The sequence below is a fragment of the Haliotis rufescens genome, unplaced genomic scaffold (genome assembly GCF_023055435.1).
Source record: "Haliotis rufescens isolate VD_foot unplaced genomic scaffold, xgHalRufe1.0.p SCAF_8, whole genome shotgun sequence".
In the NCBI taxonomy this organism is placed as follows: Eukaryota; Metazoa; Mollusca; class Gastropoda; order Lepetellida; family Haliotidae; genus Haliotis; species Haliotis rufescens.
The window spans coordinates 33735606-33755527 of record NW_025964372.1 but is presented as its reverse complement, the minus strand read 5'-3'; the positions used below and the strand labels follow the sequence as shown (position 1 = coordinate 33755527).

Here is a 19922-nt window from a genome sequence, read left to right as displayed (position 1 = left end):
TCATGTGGTCAGGCTCGCTGATTTGGGTGATGCAAGTCATCATATCACTTTTGCATGGATCGTTGCTCATGATATAAATCACTGGATTGTCTGGACTAGACTCGATGATTTACAGGCCGCCGTCATGTAGTTTGAATATTGCTGTGTACGGGGTAAAGCAACAAACAAACAAACAAACACTACATCCAAGTTGTACTCTATCTTGGATTGTATTCTCAAGTGTAGATTTTACTTCCGCTTCACTGTCTTCAGTTGCTGAGAAGACTTGTTTGTTGATTTGCTTATAACAATGGTTGAAGGTAAGTTATTGGTGGTGTCTCCGTTTCTGTATTCACTTATCCTGATAGCGAGCCTTTTTGATGGCACAGAATGTCAAGGGATTGATACAGGAACGTTGATACTAAACTTGTTGATAATTTCTGACTTTGGTTGAACAATGAAATCTTTCAACATAGGCAATTGTTCCTGGGGCACCAGTATGTAGTCGATCACAGTTCAACGTTGAGGTGTAACATTTGATCCAAGTCTGCCATTATTCAGATACATGTTGCAATCAACAAGAACATATATCAGATGTGATCATGAGAACTTTCCGTGAAGTCCAGGACATTTCTAACTGTAAAAGCATCAACTCTTTCCGTATAATCTGCCCTATCTTTTACTCTGGAATCGAAGTCACGATGCTTTCTCTCTGGTACGCATACAACTGCTTTCTCAATGTATTATAAACTCTTCAGCATCTTTTACATGTGATGAGGCAGCTGGACACAAATAACACAAGCAAATTCCTAGCTTGTATATAATTTTATTTTTGAACGTATGACACATGCTCGTTAATTGTGGTTAATACAAGGTACAAAGACACAGAAAGTTTGCCGGAGGAATTGTTTTCTTGAAAAACAAACGAGATCATACCTTGTACTCAAGTGTCGAGCCTTTGAGAAGATTAATAAGTGACGAACATAAGCACACCTATGATGCAATAAGGAAATGTGATGTACTTATATTTGATGAAATAAGCATGATAAGCAGAAATACGTTTAAACAGGTCGGCTTCAATAATTGATTCAGCTAGGTAGATATCTATAAATTGTTAATTGACAGCTGATTAAGTAACCTTCACACATATTGAGGTCTAGATGTAATTATCAATCTACAGACTAATTTCAATTTTAACTCATACCAAGGAAATATGAGTATGCTCATACTAATGTTTAATTGTTGTTCATGTTATATATTACTTTTAAGATAGACTACCTAAGTTTATTATGGAGATGTTGACTGAGTAGATTAAATAGCAACATGATTAAGTAACATTTTTATGTCCATAAATATAATAAACAGAACTTGTCTCGTGGATTGACTAACATTTCAGAACATGAAAACTTGAAAACAAAAGACTACCGCTGTAAAGCAGAGACAATCTGCAGAATATGGAACGAATATGTCCATGAAACAATAATGAATAACACTGACTTGGTAGTGACATGGGTAGGGTTTTTTTCAAATGTAACTTCATCAATTGTATGCGATAATATTAATTCAAGCGAAGTCAGCACAGTACTAGTGTACTATGTACGATTCTATTTGTGGAAGTACAGTAGTGTTCGATTTATATCCCTCTTTTGTGACATCTTACCTTCATGTCACTGATGCTCAAAAATAAACGAGAATTAAATGAGGATATGGGGAAGCTAAAAACAATGGAAGTAAAAAAAATGTGTCCTCACAAAACAACATAAAAACGGCCAAGTCTGCATCCCTGACACTGAAGAATCTGAGAGAAGATCAGTCAGGTGACAATCACGCGTTTCATATGAAACTGAAGGGATCAATGATGATTGATAAAGGTGCATTGTCTGAATCCACAAAGAATGATCTGGTGACACTCATCAAACTTGCACACCTGAAACTTGTCAAACAGGAAAGGTGTTCTGATTGAGAAAATATCAGACGTAGTGCTGTTGACTGACATTATGCCTCACCCAGAGTTGTGTTGAAGAAAATGTGTTGAAATATGATAGAACTCTCAAATTAAAGATCAAGATTACTGTGTGGTTTTTTTTCAATTGTTGCAAAATGTTGAGAATCGTCTTTTCTGAAAACACAAAACCTGTTTGCGCATACAGTTGACTGATGTGTAGCAAGACAGTGGAATTACTTAAAGTAACTAAATAGAAATAATGCAATTCGACAACCTTAAAGATCTGAAACTTAAAACCTATTTAGGATGTATAGGACCAGAATGTATGTTATATTGTCCATGACATCAATAAATGAAAAACTTAATTGAAAAATAACAGCACACTGGGATACGTAATTTTACATGTTCTTGATATTAAAATCTATACCATGCTCCTTAGAAATGAAAACAAACAATAATTCTTAGTAATAGCCGTGTGATCAAGCCGAAACTTTGGTTGATGATGATGTTTATAATAAGTTTCTTCTTCATCAAGAACTTTTGCCATTGTTGCCAAAGACAAAAATAAATGCCTTACATCTCAGCATCTGATGTAGAAAGTTTGGTGATACTTACGAGAGTGACTAAAAAGTCCAAACTCTGAAGGACTGTGTAGAGTTCAACATAATGGCCTCCGAGGTCCATACTGAAGGCCCCACCACTATGTTCGCATGGATGGTTGTTGCAGTTAGCCCTTTCGGTTAGAGATGCTTGATGACAGTGCAGTCGCCAAATTTGTCCATATTCATCAACATAGAATTGGTTGTGCATTTGGGTCAACTGAAGCCTGTAAGCGTGGAAAGTATTGTACTTCAACATACAAACTGTTGAGGGTGTACTATACATCATTCACGGTTAGGCTCAGAACTTTTCAGCCACCCCTCGTGAGATGGATATTGGTAATTATAACATGTTCTATACATGTATTACAAACAGATCCCATAACACTGGCAGTCAATATTATAAACTTTTCAAAGGCACTTGCAACATCCGCACTTTCCTTAACTGGTGGTTCTCTTCATCCTGAATGTACAGGGTGTCTTGTTGCTAATATTTGTTGCTGCCATAACAGAAGCATATTTCTGACATGATGTTGTTGTTCTTACAAAACGTTATTTGGCATTTTTAGGGTGGAATGTACATATATCAAGTGGTTGACTGGTACATGACCAACGTATTCGTCATTTCTGCTGGATTTCTGGAATGTATAATTCTCGGATGGGTATATGGTAAGGCTAATTCAATACTGATATCTGCATCTAAACTGTTTATTCTGACAATTTAAACCTGTATTATTTCCTCACATCCTTGCATGATTCTAGTATATATCCACTTAAATATCAATGATCTGAGATTACATTGCAATGCTATTATCGATTAAGGCTGTTACGTCATGATTTAATAACACGTAGTTTACATACAAAGAGATAATTTCAGCACGACAGAGCACTAAAACAAGCAGCTACACCTTGTTTTAAACGGAGAGGGGCATTTTGTTATCACAATTTAATATAAAAGTACGTTTGTTGGCTGTGATGTAATGGGAAATACGAGTAGCCCCCATATACCTAAATGAAATAACAATTCCTAATTCTTCTACAGCTTGTTTGTTTTTCATCTTGTGACACTGGTGAGTAGATCCTGCATGATGACAAGATGTACGAGTCAGCTGCAGATTTCCTTTGTCGTACTGATCATCAGTAACGAAATGTGGTGTTTGTTTTGCCAAAATAAATGTATACAAAAACAAACAGAAAAAAACAATAAAAATATACCCAAAATGTATTCCACCTGTACAAAAACTTACAGCGTAATGGGATTGTAACAAGAAGACCTACCTGGATGTACTGAAACACTCCGATTTAGATTAGAGTAAAGATAGGCTATAATTTTATGCGTGTTGTAGTGAAATCACGATTGTCTATCTTGGGAAAATTGTCCATTGATAACTCCCAAACTGTCCAGAACAAGAGGGTCAACCTAGGAGAGCACTGAAAGCAATGAAATGAAGCATAACATTTATACAAACAGTGGTTAAAAGTGGGATGGGCGGGTTTGGAAAAGCGTGCGTTGAGCTTGTGTTTGGAAAAGTGCGGCCCCTCACCTTGAAGGGTTTAGAGTTAGGTCCCTTACCTAAAGCTTGAACTGTGACATGAGTTGGAGATGCAGTTACCTCCCCTAGACCACTGCTAGCAATGCAATAGATGGAAAGCTATAAATGAATATTAATTATTGAAACGAAATAAAATTGGATAGTGTGTGTGTGTGTGTGTGTGTGTGTGTGTGTGTGTGTGTGTGTGTGTGTGTGTGTGTGTGTGTCTATTCATATTGTCCTAAAGACAAGACCGAAATAGACCCGTGAAGATTCCGGGGTAGACTAGGTCTTCAGCAACCCATGCTTGCCGTAAAAGGTGGCTATGCTTGTCGTAAAAGGCGACTAACGGGATCGGGTGGTTGATGCATGTCATCGATCCCAATTGCGTAGATCGATGCTCATGTTATTAATCACTGGATTGTCTGGCCCAGATTCGATTATTTACAGACCGCCGTCATATAGCTGGAATATTGCTGAGTGCGGCGTTAAACAACCAACCAACCAAGACCGAAATATAATACCCCATCAAACAGTGCAGATAAGCATACTCCAGAAAATATCATGATAACTCAATAATTCTAACTCAACGAGCAATGAAAGTAATACTGTAACCGCAAATATGGCACAAACGTGACCAGATAGTGGGGCCATTGTGGCGCAAAAGTGGGCGCAATAGTGTTTTCCAGCTTGTCAGTTTTGTAGTAGGAAATATTGCATCAACATTTTTTTTACAAAATGCTAAGGGTACTGTCGTTCTCTACAGCCGGAATACTCTTTGATTCACTTCATTTCCTCTCACTGCATTCTTTGTACTTTTAAAACAACATGTCTTTAATTGAAAACTGGTTTATTGAAATACAACATGCTTTTGATCATCAACAAGTTTGATGTTGATGAAACATAGGTCATTGATTCATATGTCCGTGGTGATTGATATATATATAAATCACCCAAAACATTGTTAGTGTTAGTTAAACCCCATATTCACTCACCTGACTGTGCTATTCATTATTTTCAATGTGCAAACGGCAGAAACATTCAAACCGTGAAATGCGGTGAAAAGTTTAGCTGTTAGATATCCCTTCCTTAACAAATAAATAATTGAGTACATTCTTCTGATAATAAGGTTTAGGAATTAATAAAACACATATAAACCCGTCTTAAATGTGTATATAACGATAAAGATATAAATGTGTATTCTCCAAGTGTGAGAAATACTAAATATATAATAGTGAAATCATGGATTCATTTGTTTTCGGAATTATTACGTCGTTAGATTGTCACCTCATAATGACCTCAGTGTGTGCGAGTGTGTGACTATATAGATCCTTATACATGTGATACTGAGTTACCAGATCAAATTTGGAAAAAATGACAAAAGAACTTTCACCAAACTACACTGCTCTCACAACATGTATGTCTTCCACCAAGTTGAAGAAGAACTTTCAAATAGTTCGCTCAGGTGTTGTTTGTTTGTTTGTTTGTTTTTTAACGCCGCACTCAGCAATATTCCAGCTATATGACGGCGGTCTGTAAATAATCGAGTCTGGACCAGACAATCCAGTGATTGACATAATGAACATCGATCCACGCAATTGGGGTACAATGACATGCATCAAAAATGTCAGCGAGTCTAACCCCCCGATCCCGTTAGTCGCCTCTCACGACAAGCATAGTCGCCTTTACGGATCTTCACGGGTCTCGCTCAGGTGTGTATCCGAAACAAATAAGATAGGCTCTTGCAAATTGGCATTTCTAGCAAGTTTGATTCAAGTCATTTGTTTCTCCTGAACTCAAGATTTGAATATGTACATGTATATCAACCTAAAGGTCAATGATTAATTTTATTACATAGTTGCAATGTCTCTGTTTATAACATAACTTACAACATTCAGATCTTTACTAGTTCTTGTACCATGGAGCACATTTATACTAAATTACATGGCGTTTCTTCAAATTGTATGAATGGCGGTGATACCGGTTGGGCCAGTAGTGGTCCATTCATATAATTTCCACAGCTATTTGCCCTTTACGCCAAGTGGAATCTGTTTCGCAGAATATCTAGGCTGCTATTCTGTTGCATTGACAATTTATATTCACCTCAACAATGAAGTCTCTGGCACATCGGTTTTCAACAGATAATGGTATAGATAGAAACACTAATGCGACTACTAGTATAGGTGGATCAAATTCTGAGAGCTTGTGCAATATATGCTGACATAATTTGTGAAATATATCCTTATATGTTTGCAATCAAAGCGACAAGCCCCTTTCCACAATTATAAGAGCGCTCTTCTAAAAGCAGAGCTCATTCTATGATTCCGACTATATCATGAGCTTGTGTGTTTATGAATCACTTTCATAAAGTGAAGACACCAGGTGTTCATGAAAAAGTGAGCGTATGCTGATCCACCCGTTACATCCCTCAGAAACGCATGCAAAGGCAAGTAAATTGTGCACCTGCAAAAAAACACCGATGGACGTATGGTACAAGTGAAGATAGGAAACTGCACCAGACTTCATTGTTGTGACTGATGCGTCAGATTTAGAAATGGCTTCCACGTGACCACCATAAACTATTTTGAAAGCTTTACGAAAGCAATGAATAGAGTAACTCTGATCAAACAACTCTTTGAAATCTTCGTAGAAATTGCTCGATTGTGCCTCACAAGTTGTAAAAGGTTGACACCAAAGGCTGGAGCTGCTGAAATATTGTTCGACATAATGGGAAAGATGACGACTGGAAAGCCTTTTTGTCATTCTGAATCGTTATGCATAGATCTTAGTATGATATACATGTGGCGGTCTTACTGGTCTCTATTATTTCTAGTTCAGGTGGGTAAATCAGTGGAAGGTAATTGGCATTTTGACCATTTTTGAATGATATCAGATCACCGATATACCTGAAGCTTGAGTTAACATCTAAGCCAAATTACGGGTTTTGATTTTGCCAATCCAAACAGAAATTCCGATCGACATAAATATGAATAAAAGCGTCAAAACCCTTGCCATGATGACAAGAATAGTCCATTTTGTGATTCCCACTATGTCATAACATTCGTTTTTGAATCACCAACAAACAGTGATGACACCAGGCGTTCGCGAAAAGGTGATCAACAAAGAGGGGGGCACAACTTTTGTCCATAGGGATGCTTACTTCATTCCCAAATGTACCATTCCAAATTTAACAATCTGTTGAACAATATGTGAAAATATCTGAATATATATATATATATATATTTTCTCAGGAACCAATGGAACACATTATTCTCTAAGAGTTTGCTGTGTGTGTATGACAATAAAGTTCCCGATAGGACGATATTGCAGGCCCCCAAGAACTATCAGGTCTCATGGTCTTCTTCAGTCTCTGTAAAATATCAAGAAAAAAAGATAATTAGAAACGGTTAATGCAACACAAAACTGAAAACACTACCATACAACTGATTAATAATATTTTAACACGTTGATCATAATTCTGCCATGACATTAAAGAATCTTGCATTCTGATTTGTCCGCCATCGGTATCGAATCAACGTTGGACCATGAATGTGTTGATGACCGCATTGCCACGAAACAAAATATGTATTTGGAAGCACTGTTTTAGGTACAATACAGCAAACGTATATGCAGACTAAAACCGATGTCCACAAATCCCTGAATTCAATCGTTCAACATACTAAAAAAATTAGTGAGGGTGTGAGTTCACAGTCTCGTCGGCAATATCTCCTTCATGTTGGGACTTGAAATATATATGCGTTCAAATTGCATACAAATCTGTCGTCAGAGGACAGCATAAGATCTAGCAACATATCACATACTTATCTAAAACTAGTTTGAGATTATTAAAACGATTAGACACAGACATGATATAAAAATTAATTAAGAATTAATCAAACACGTATACCGCGAATCTTACTGTCCAAATGCTAATTGAATACTGAGTATGTTACATGTCACATACTTAATGTAACACATCTGTTAAACATACACATAATGGCCATTGATTTCCTTTACTTATCCATAAGTAAATTAATATTCAATGAATTAATAAGGATACTATTTAAAGAGATGTTGCAAAAGTGTGTGCAGGCAATGAAACTTTTGTAAAATGATTTACTAGTTTTTTCATTGAAGGATTGAAATAATTCTCCGATTCTTTCAAATGTCCCCAAATCAATCACAATCGTGTAAAATCAGATACTCTCATATGCCCTCACCTCCGCTATCAGAATGAAATATATACCATTCCTTAATTTCATACAGTGAAACGGAATCTTTAATGCATGTTGAAGGAAAACCGAAAGACTTATGAGCTGCCATCATGTGCTTGGTTAACGAATTAACGAAATTCCAGGGCTGAAAAGATTTATCATATTTTGGAATATATAACAGTGTTGGAATTCTGGTAATATCAGTTCCATTGTTGCAGTCGGATACCTTAAGAAAGTTTTAAAAAATATTGGTTGGTTGGTGTGTTGTTTAACGCCGCACTCAGCAAAATTCCAGCTATATGACGGCGGTCTTTAAATAATCGAGTCTGGACCAGACAATCCAGTGATTAATATCATGAGCATCGATCCACGCAATTGGGATCGATGACATGCATCAACCAAGTCAGCGAGCCTGACCACCCGATCCCGTTAGTCGCCTTTTGCGACAAGCATAGTCACCTTTTACGGCAAGCATGGGTTGCTGAAGACCTATTCTATCCCGGAATCTTCACGGGTCTTTCAAAAACCAACTTTGCAATACTGAGTGAAACTTTTATTCAATGCATCACGTTTTGTACCTGCAGCATCGTCCCCTCCTCTTTGTAAATGACCATACACATCACAACAACCAATGGAATGCAGGGAATCACTGCCAGACACCAACCAAAGGAAGCAGCGTAGTCAGGATAGATATAACTGCCGTATGTTGGAGGCTGGTACTGAGCCAGAGTAAAAATGAATATTGTCTGAAAAGGCAAAGTAGGGACAACTGTGTAACAAAAATAATGTAATATAAATATAACTTAAAAACAGCGATAAAGGGCTTCATACAACTTTTTCTATCGCCCCTGCACCCACATTGTCCAAAATCTTGAAGTATTTCAAGCTTCCGAGAAAAAGATATCGGCTTGGAACCCTAAATAAATGACTACGTTCAACTGTTTTGAGCCCAGATCTCGTTTTCAAGACCAGAGCGGGTCGGGGAAACTCAACACCCTTCCGAGGTGAAAGGTCACGAGGGTCAGCGGGGTCATGTAACGTTTTAATTGAGAGTCCCCTCTTTGCTGTAGCTCCCTTGTCGTTGTCTTTACAGTCAAAGCAATTGGTGTTTTGTCATTGCCACGGCGAGGGCAACATCGCCCAGACGTCAAAATGACCGAAAGTTTCTGCGTCGTTCTTCCTTGGGTTTGTCTAACTGAAACTTGTTATGCCATTTTTTCTTAACCGTTCCGTGTTCACTGATGAAACTTTGCAGGGATTTCCCACAGATAGTGTCTGGCACTGGTGTTAGAAGCTGTGGTAGTCAGTCAGTTTACTTGAGGGAGGACAAACTCTTGGATATCGAGGTACAACTTCGGGCAGAGTACAAATGTAAACTAATGGGCCAAAGAAACCCTGCAAATATCGAACAATTGCAAAAATATATTTGAAGCATAAACAAAGATGCTGGGCAGTGTTGTTTCTTCATCTGTTTCTTAGCTGACACCCGATATTAAATACGGATTTAATATAAAAAAAAAGTGCCAATATGGACTCTCCGTGATTTATATTTACTCTGGTTTAGATGAGTAAATGATCGTGAGTATTTGTAACAACCATACACTGGAGTGGTTCTAACTACGAGCCTGAGAGTGGATCAAGCCTGAACATCATATCAGCATATGGTACTCTACAGATCTGAGGGCTTCAATTTAAAGTTACAAGATGATAATTGCATATTTTACTTGTTGTCACTTACAGGGTGGCTAATGGTTGACTTCAGATTATAACTGCCAACAGAGGAGCCACCAAGGCTTTCCTTCTACTGAATTCTAAAGAATTCGTTTATTATTAATAAGCACAGATGATGGTCCGTGGGTCCCTCGATAACCTGCCTTTTAAGGGTTGGCAATACCGTCATTGTTCGTTCGCTGTTTAACGCCGCACTCAGCAATATTCAAGCTATATGACGGCGGTCTGTAAATAATAGAGCCTGGACAAGACAATCCAGCGATTGATATCTTGAGCATCGATCCACACAATTGGGATACGATGACAAGCATTAACCAAGTCAGCGAGCCTTACCACCCGATCCCGTTAGTCGCCTCTTACGACAAGCATTGTTGCTTTTTACGGCAAGCATGGGTTGCTGAAGATGTATTCTACCCCAGATCTTCACGGGTTAATACCGCTATTGAGTGGTGTGACGTTTTCGTCAGTGGCATTAGTATTTATGCAGGACACACTCCATATTGATGGTGAGGCACAGTACATGTACATGTATGTCTTTTCTGCCCCATGGTTCGCGAAACTAGGATGTTGGCAGGTTTTACATGTAGCTTTTATGTAAATATTCTAATATACGAGGATGAATATTCTACATTATATTCAAATATTTGATATACTGTATTCGACGTAATAAGCTCCCATGGCGATATTTGCTAATATATTTGCTAGTGAACAATCCCAATTAGCACCCCTTCCGATTGAGCAATGTACACAAGACTTATTGATTCGTGTATAATGCTCACTCGTGTATAATACACCCTTAATTGTGGGCAATTAAATTCTGGAAAATATATCTGTCGTGTATGATACGTACATACTGTTCTTTTGTATCAGTTCAGGCTGTCAGCATAAACTACTGTACGAAATTTACAATTTTTCAACTATGTTTTTGTTTTCACCAAAATTATGTTCTAATAAGAGCCCTATATTTCCAATTTTGAGAGCGACCCGGGCGCTTAATACGTCGAATACGGTAATCCAATGACATAGTGCCAGGAATTCGTTATAGACCACATTTCGATACTGGCCAGCCTCTACATTTTATGAACAAGTTAAATAATTTCCACAGGTGTAATCATTTCTCCATATGGCTACTTCATATGAAGTATGTATATACATTTTAGGTGCCAAATATATATTCATGCTTTACAATCACAATATGGCACGGTTTGTGACTTGAATAGAAAATCACTCCTTTATGTTTTGATAGCTCAATATCTTGTTAGATTTAATAAACCGTTTTCCAAGAAATGAACATCAAAGTGTCAAAGTGTATTTTCGAAACAATACTGGAGCAGTATTTATCTTGAAGGCAACGTTTATTACTCTTCAAATATTTTGCAGACCCAAACTTTAGAAATTCTCCTTACCAGAAGCAAAGTGGGTGTGATGTAACGCCATGTGATTCGGAAGAAAACTGGGGCCGGTTTCCCAGTCATTAGTTCAACATCGGCGCTGACACGATTCACTCCTGGAATAAAGAAATACACTAAATGCGAATCGTGAGTTTGAACACCGTTTTGTGTTAGAGCTATAATAACAAGACACAATTCAAGAGCAAAGAGTCGAACGTTCTAAAAATGTCAGATTTTTCAATCTCCATACCACGAACACTCCACGTCACATCACAGTTCTTCATAAAGTTTCAGCTCTCCAGTCCTTGTGGCTTCTGAGAAAAATCTTTAAGAGTTTAATAATTTAAAGTTTTACCAATTTCCAGTTGTGTTAATAAACACCAATGTGTCGTATCTGTTTCATTATTTGATATCTTTTTCAAGTTTAAAAACATAACTATTTGGGCAGCAAGAATTCATTTGAGCCATATTGTGATGCTAGACATCCTCCTAAAGATTCAGTCGATTCGTGGGAAAATTCAGAAGAGTTCAGTCATGGTGACAGTTACCACAGCCCAAATCGAATTAATACTAAATGTTAGGAAAGTATAAATATACATATGATGAAATATGATTGAAAAAATCATAAAAGGTTTTCTTAATGTTCATAAAGATAAATGTCGATTTATTGTATTTCGTTCGTGGTTATGAAACTAACTAACCTATTTCTAAAACAATGCATGGTGACATCAAAAGGTAGCTAATAGCTTCAATCATCACGTTTAAGTTCCATGGAGAAATAGTGAAAAACCTTCAGGTTTGCCCGGCAAAACACAACCCATATTTACGTCCAACTTGATTCCCAGAAAATAAAAACACCTACAACTAAACAACTTGTGTGACTAGTGTGAGTTTCGGAAGAAACACTGGACCAGTTTTTAGTCTATGCAAGACGACTAGACTTTAAGGAAACAATAATTGTCAAAATAAACAGTTTAGATGCAGAATCAAGTATTGAATTAGAGCCTTACCATATACCCATCCGAGAATTATACACTCCAGAAATCCAGCAGAAATGAGGAATAAGGTGGCTATGTACCAGTCAACCAGTTGATATATGTACATTCCACCCTGGAAATGTCAAATAACGTTTTGTAAGAACCAGCATGATATATCAGAAATATGCTTCTTTTAAAGTAACAACAAATATTATCAACAAGACTCCGTGTACATTCGGAATTGAGAGAACCATCAGTTAAGGAAAGTGCGGTTGTTGCAAGTGTGCTTTTATAGTATTGACTGCCAGTGTAATGTGATCTGTCTGTAATGCATTTATAGAAAATGTTATAATTACCAATATCCATGTTACGAGGGGTAACTTCCGAGCCTAACTGTGAATGATGTTTAGTACACCCTTAACAGTTTATATGTTGAAGTACAATACTTTCCACGCTTACAGGCTTCAGGTGACCCAAATGCACTACGAGGTATTCTCTGTTGATGGAAATGGACACAATTAGCAACCGCGCTATCGCCAAGCATCTCCAACCGAAAGGGCTAACTGCAACAGGCATCCATGCGAACATAGCGGGATTATTTTGAACCCCTTATAAGCAGTCCATCACAGTTAGGCTCTGAACTTTTCAGCCACCCTCGTAAGTATCACCAAATTTTCTACATCAGTAGCTGAGTTGTAGGGCATTTTATTTTTGTTTTTTGTCAACAATGTCAAAAGTTCTTGATGAGGACGAAACTTTTTATGAACATCATCAACCCATGTCTCGGCTTGATTACAGGTCTATTATCAAGAATTTTTTTTATTTTCATTTTTAAGGATGGTTAATGTAATTATACATGTTTAATTATGTTTCTCAGTGTGGTGTAATTTTCAATTAGTTTTATTTCTTAATATTATGTCATGAACAATGCAACACACATTATGGTCCTATACATCCTAAATGTGTTTCAACTCTCACGATTGTTAAGGTTGCCGAATTGCATTATGTCTATTTAGTTACTTTAACTTATCCTTTTGTGTGGCTACGCCAAACAACGGTATGCGCATACAAGGTTTTGTGATTTCAGAGTAGGCGATTCTTAACAAATTACAATCACAAAGAACGCTATAAAATCTTGATTTTTAATTCATGAATTCTCTCATATTGCAAACATATTCTCTTTTACTTGAAGGTTCTTTTCATCAACCGATTTGGAGAAGAACTCTTTTGGAGAGTGGAAGCAGACAGATGGACAAGGACTGACACAATGGACACCGCGTCATACTGGAGATCGCTTGGACCTTCGTGGTGAGCTAAAATGACTCTTTACAAACCTCAGTGATGAACATAAGGCCCAGCAGAAAGGACATAGCACAGTAGGCAGCAGTTACAGGGATTCTCCATTTCAGTAGAAAGGGAAATTGATCCAAGATGGCCGATATTACAGTTTCCACGGTTGAAAACTATAACAACACATACAATATATCACAAGTATTACCCTTTGCTGGATGCTGAATAATCCGTTCAGGTAAATAATTCAAGTTGGGGTATGTTGTGCACAAACTCATATGCTGACTTACTTTTTAAAAGGTCGGTATTTAGATGCGTCTCCATTTAGGTTTCATTGTTAATGACTTCTTATGCAGCCGCTGAATATTTATTAGTTATTATAAATAGAAACAATTTAATTATCCTTTTCTCTGAATGTATTTAACAAAATGTTGGGACAATATCATGGTGGGGAACACAATCTATGGACATAACACAATGTACCCATGTGGGGAATCGAACCCAATAAATACTTCAACCACTGGCTTACCCTCATCGCCATTGTCTCGCACAGAATTTGTAAGAATAGTTTCTCACCAATGAATCTTGTACCAGAAGAATAAGCATAACAAAGAAGAAAACACTCCATATATGCGGGAGCGGAAGTTGAGCCAATGCTTCTGGGTAAATAACAAAGCCAAGACCGGGTCCTGGAAAAAACAACTGTATCAGTCAAAAGATGAGTGAGTGAGTGAGTTCAACTGCAATGTCACATCGGCAGTATGCCAGACATTTCATAACTTGTAAAAGTTAGACATTAATAATAGGATATTAAAATATGTCAACTGTTGACACTACAATAACTAGCAATATATCATTTATTTATTTTTTAAACTAGTTTGAGAACAATCAAAAGAGGGAACTATTACCCAACAACGCAATAAAATATAAAAACGAGCTATATCGTCAGCAGCCAAGGTTAGGCCACCATACTAGGGAACATTAGCATGGTATCACAGATTGAAATCTAAAAACTAACAAAGTCAACACTAAAACCTCTAACCAACATATATACATCAACTTTACATTTGATATTTTTAAAATACGAGCTATATACCACCAGTAACCAAAGCCAGACCACCTTATTGGGGACCATGGGGATTACAGTACTTTAGCTACCTGCATGAATCCCCAAAAGGATTTAAGTCATAACTCTAGTCACTGGTAGGTGTAGACAATACTAGCCATAAATTAAGACACATTCAAAATATGAAATGTATTAACATTCTAGTTCTCTGCAATGTACTAAATAGTATGCGGATTTATGTGCGACTATCAGGGGACAATAATGTTACTGTACTTCAACCCCATTAAATGCCACAACCAGAATAATATAAGTTATCAATTGCATCTAAGTTAAAACAGATTTATCAAAAGCTACTTATCAGACCTATTTCTTTTAAAAAATCTATAATTAAATGATAATTGACTTTGCTAAAAAGATCCCTTAAATTTGAAACTTGATAAAAAGTATCCCTTGTGAGAGAAAACTCTACACAGTCAAGTAAAACGTGCCCTTTGCATCAAGTCGAAATTGATAAATTGATAAAATATCCTCATATTAAATCTCACCCACCTGATGACAAAACATCTGTGATGGGGACGTTGGCTTCGTGAGCCATGGATCCAAGAAACGAGAATACAATTAATCCAGCAAACAAGCTTGATCCCCCACACACCAATGTACAGATGAGTGCGTTCCTTCGGACAAAAGAAGATACTGAAATCTGTCTCACTGGTGACATTGAAGTGAAACTCGATCAAACGAATCAGTAACATGTCTGATATACAAAACACATGTTCTCATATAAAGTACAATTTATTCAATAAGTCATGAGGTTCTTCGCAGACTCTTCGAAAATAATGGTTGTAATTAATCTGATCAAGTATACTTTTTGATATTTAACTTAATTACCTTAAACAGTTGCTGTGGAAGGTGTTGTAGCTAGCCATTGATATAAGGCCTCCATATCCCGGCCCCAGTGAGAAGAATACCTGAACGCACGCCCCTACCCACACCTACAACATTTGTTTTGGAAATGCACAAGGACACCAAAATGATTTATTTCTGTCATGGTGCGTCACGTTTTCATGCTATGTTGCAAATACTTCTTAACAACTATCATATTACAAACACATTTACTTAATTCAAGCCAAAAAAGTCATCACTCACACATGTACATGTATGTGATGCGTTTATTAAAACTAGATCCACGAGGCTCTGTAGCTAATATAGCTCACCAAATATATGAAGTAATAATTTAATGACACTTGTACCGATATCTATAACTAATGCAAAGAGTTGAGAGCAAAATTTGGAAAATCAGGGGAAATGAAATGAAAACATTTCTTTGCTATTAACCATATTATTTTCTTACAATATCAAGGTAATATTTAAAGATATTGCAAACAATATTGCAAACTCGTTTTGCAATATACAGTCGACATTTCCCCCAACTTGTCAAACCGGAAAGACATAATTAGTAAGGTATTTGTAGTTTCATCATGCACCTGAACGTCCAGTAATTTGCTGAAATCTGGGGTAATGTAGAACAGAATGCCTTGCGGTCCACCTGGTAAAGTCAGGCCACGGACAAGCAGAATGAAGAGGAAAGCATATGGCAGCGTCGCCGTCACGTACACAACCTAAACGAAATAGAATCACTAGAACACTGTATCTACCTTTATTGTAAAAGATGCAAAATTTGCAATTACATAGCAACATCATATATACTTGCTACTTAATTAACACTATGCCGCATGCCAACGTGTAAAGGAAAGGTCAACTCATCAGTATGTCCTTACTGATACAAAATAGAAATATAAAATATCAAACGTCAACGTCAAACAATACGATTATTCGACGAAAACAGATTCAATTGGGCGAAAAGGCAAAATAGCTGTGAAAATTATATTATGGGATCACTGAAAATCGGTGATAACACCAGGTGTTCGTGAAGAGGTTGGTTGGCTGGTTTGATGTTTAACGCCGCACTCAGCAATATTCAAGCTACATGTCGGCGGTCTGTAAATAATCGAGTCTGGACCAGACAATCCGGTGGTTGATATCATGAGCATCGATCCACGCAATTTGGACCGATGACATGCATCAACCAAGTCAGCGAGCCTGACCACCCTATCCTGTTAGTCGCCTTTTACGACAAGCATAGTCACCTTTTACGTCGTGAAAAAGGGTAAGCAAGATCTGCTGCCCTACTAGTAGCACCACATAAACCTCACTTCATTCCACCATGCACTTCCAATCTGATGACACTACTTAATACAGACTTATTTCAATGCAAATTTTTAAAATGACATGTCTCCACTTAGCCAAGTGAAAAACTAAAATGACTTCTGGACTTAATACTAGTAAAGTACATATTTACTGTACTATTACATCTATGCTCAAAGTCGCATGCCTCTAGCTACTTAGATATAGACGTTATATGTACTTCCATTCTCAGTAAATCACTTTCTTTTTGTGTAGTGTTTGTGTCCTACTTATGTAGTAACTTGCAACCAGAACAGCTAATGCCTCTAGCTGTCAAAATTTGAAAGTTTAATGCACCTCCGGTATAATAACGTTGACTGTCTCTCAATTTTGGAATTGCCTTTGCACTTAACAAATAACAGAGTTTGATTATGGAGTTTTTAAGAACTTCTCAATGTGTGACTATTTATGTCAAAGTTGGTCAAATCTCTGTCACAAAGACAACATGTAGCATGAAAGCAACTTTTTTAGAAGCATATATCGCAATAGCTTGCATATCTTGGCCTTCAATCATCGCCGAACACATTTTGGAATATTTCTAATTCTTTATATTAGGTGTAACAAAAATGTCTTCGTACCATACTACCAATACTAGTTGCATGAGACCTTGACCTCGGACAGATGTTGAGTGACTAATTCAGTGTATGGTTTCTCACATAATATTTCTGTCTGGCATTGCCATCTAATGAAGGTAAGGCATCGTGAAGACCGTCAACGCTAAGAACATGTGTGCCGGAGACCGCAGTCAGGGAAGTCACAGAACCAGACCACGCGGTCCCATGTTACTCAACATTTACAACAAGAATGACGTACTGGACATCTGTTCTGACCCGGAACCCTAACAGAAAGGAGATTATGATACACAAAAGCGTAGTCATATCAGTGACATCACCTTTCCAATTGTCTTGATACCTTTCGCCAGAGAGCCGAATATGAAAATCCATGTCACAAGGAGACACAGAGCCAGTTCCCACTTGATGCCTCCCAGCTGATCCAGTCCTGAGCTGATGCTGAGGACTTTGCGTCTGAAAACAAATCACGAAAGGTAAGGTCAATTTTATCTTCAATCATTACACATGCGTGAATTATCGTCAGGATGGAAAAATGACACTCAACCAGAGAATATAAGAGGAATTAATATGTAGCATATAAGTGCCCTCACAGTGGGTGAGTGAGTGAGTGAGTTAAACGTTTAAGCCACGTCGGTAATATTTCTGCCATAATGTGACTTGATGATGTTATACGTTAATACGATATAAAAGCCTGTCGACGAAGGACCTACAATCATGAGCAATATGTCACAGATTTATTTAAAACTAGATGTGAACATTCATAATATCAGATTATTAGACAACGATACAACCTAAAAATTAGGCTATAGATCACCAGCAGACAAAGTTAGGCCACCATACTAGGCCCAATGAGACTAATCATACCTCTGCTACGTTCATGGTTACCCAGCAGGACATACATCATCCCTCTTGCTAATGGGAATTACAACTAATAGGAAATGAAAATTACTTTTGCTGATATGGTCTTACTAACCCTCTCAGGCGGACAATGATTTTGCGCTACTTAAAACCCCTTCGGTGGTATGGCCAAAACTTACTATACAATATTAAACCAATTTTAAAAATCACCTTCACAGCCATTTCAGTTTCTTTTCCTTTTTTTTAAAACACTGATACAATGGGTGTTAGTATTTCCAAAACTATCCTTTAGAGAGGATTTACGTTATCACTTTAGCTACTGGTGGTTGTGCACAATACCAGTCAATATTAAGAAATACTCAGCAATGAGTTGGCTTAAAATAACGGTTGATGATAGTTACATTGATTATCATAGGAATTCCGTGTTACACATGGGGACAATCATTTTACGTTGCTTTAACCTCCTTGGCATAGCCTTCTATAATCTTTGATGATACAAAAATTTAAAATTAAGGAGGGGATACACTCATGAGGTTATCTTTTAAGCAGTTTTTTAATGTGTTTTAAGCAGATATTTGGCCAATACAATATCTTGGTAAAGTGACCTCATCATGTCTTAACTGACATTGTTGATTTAAATTTCTGAAGTTTACTGATTCCTACCTTGCACGCGATACCAAGTATAAAATCTTATGGTTGGTCTGAAATCACTGTACAGGATAAGGAGTGGAGATAACGGTTTGTCAAGAGCTGCTTTAGTTGCAGCATCGGCTTTTGAGTTTCTTGCTATGCCTACATGAATTGGCAACCAGCAAATGACAATGTCACATTGGCCAGTAGAATGATCATTGTAAAGTTCTAAATTGTCAAGGATTATTTTTAAGGCAATACAATGAATCTGAAAATATGATGAAGTTTTTAGATTGGTTTTGCTGTTTAATACAGGTCAAAGCTGTTAAGATAGCTTTGGCCTCAGCAGATAAGATTGAACTATTTTCTGTGATTCTTGAGGAGACAGTTTTGAATCCAATGATGGTGGCACTTGCAACTTTGCCACCATCCTTGGACCCGTCTGTAAAAATGGATCTATCAGAATTATATTTTGTTCGTAATTGGTTATATTCTTGTTGATATACCAAAGGATTTGTTTCGGACGTTTTTATCTGTGTGCGAGTGAGGTCTACTTCTGGCTTCACCATCTGCCAGAGAGAAAAAGACAGAAGTCGACAGGCTGATCTAATAATTAGATATATTTTAGCAGCAGTGGGGAAACCAGGTTTGACAAATTTCGAAACAGGTTTTCATACAGAGTGGAAAACACAATTGTATGCTGGGTTTGATTGATTGGACTGTAGCGATAGTAGTTTAAGGCGGCGTTGTTCGAGTGAAGGTTCATCAGCTTCCACATACAAACTGCCCACAGGAGAGGACCTAAAAGCTCCACGACAGAGCATTAGGCCTTGGTGGTATAAAGAGTCTAATTTTTCTACATAGCTTTTGCAGGCCCCACAATAGAACCGTAGT

At 37.3% G+C, this 19922-nt stretch overlaps 2 protein-coding genes across 2 annotated transcripts; both read right to left on the bottom strand.

Moving 5' to 3' along the window:
* Window positions 1–7329: 7329 nt before the first annotated feature.
* LOC125377013 (sodium- and chloride-dependent glycine transporter 1-like) lies at window positions 7330–11502 on the bottom strand. Its single transcript, XM_048389794.1, has 3 exons — window positions 11407–11502; window positions 8848–9015; window positions 7330–7425 (listed from the first exon to the last, which is right to left on the bottom strand). Exons 1-3 carry the CDS (start codon window positions 11473–11475, stop codon window positions 7330–7332), a joined length of 333 nt encoding a protein of 110 aa, XP_048245751.1. The 5' UTR covers window positions 11476–11502.
* A 3713-nt stretch (window positions 11503–15215) lies between these two features.
* LOC125377012 (creatine transporter-like) lies at window positions 15216–18444 on the bottom strand. The gene is made up of 5 exons (XM_048389793.1): window positions 18440–18444; window positions 17861–17993; window positions 16209–16343; window positions 15613–15716; window positions 15216–15398 (listed from the first exon to the last, which is right to left on the bottom strand). The coding sequence occupies exons 1-5, from the start codon at window positions 18442–18444 to the stop codon at window positions 15266–15268; spliced, it is 510 nt and encodes a 169-aa protein (XP_048245750.1). The 3' UTR covers window positions 15216–15265.
* Window positions 18445–19922: the final 1478 nt, after the last annotated feature.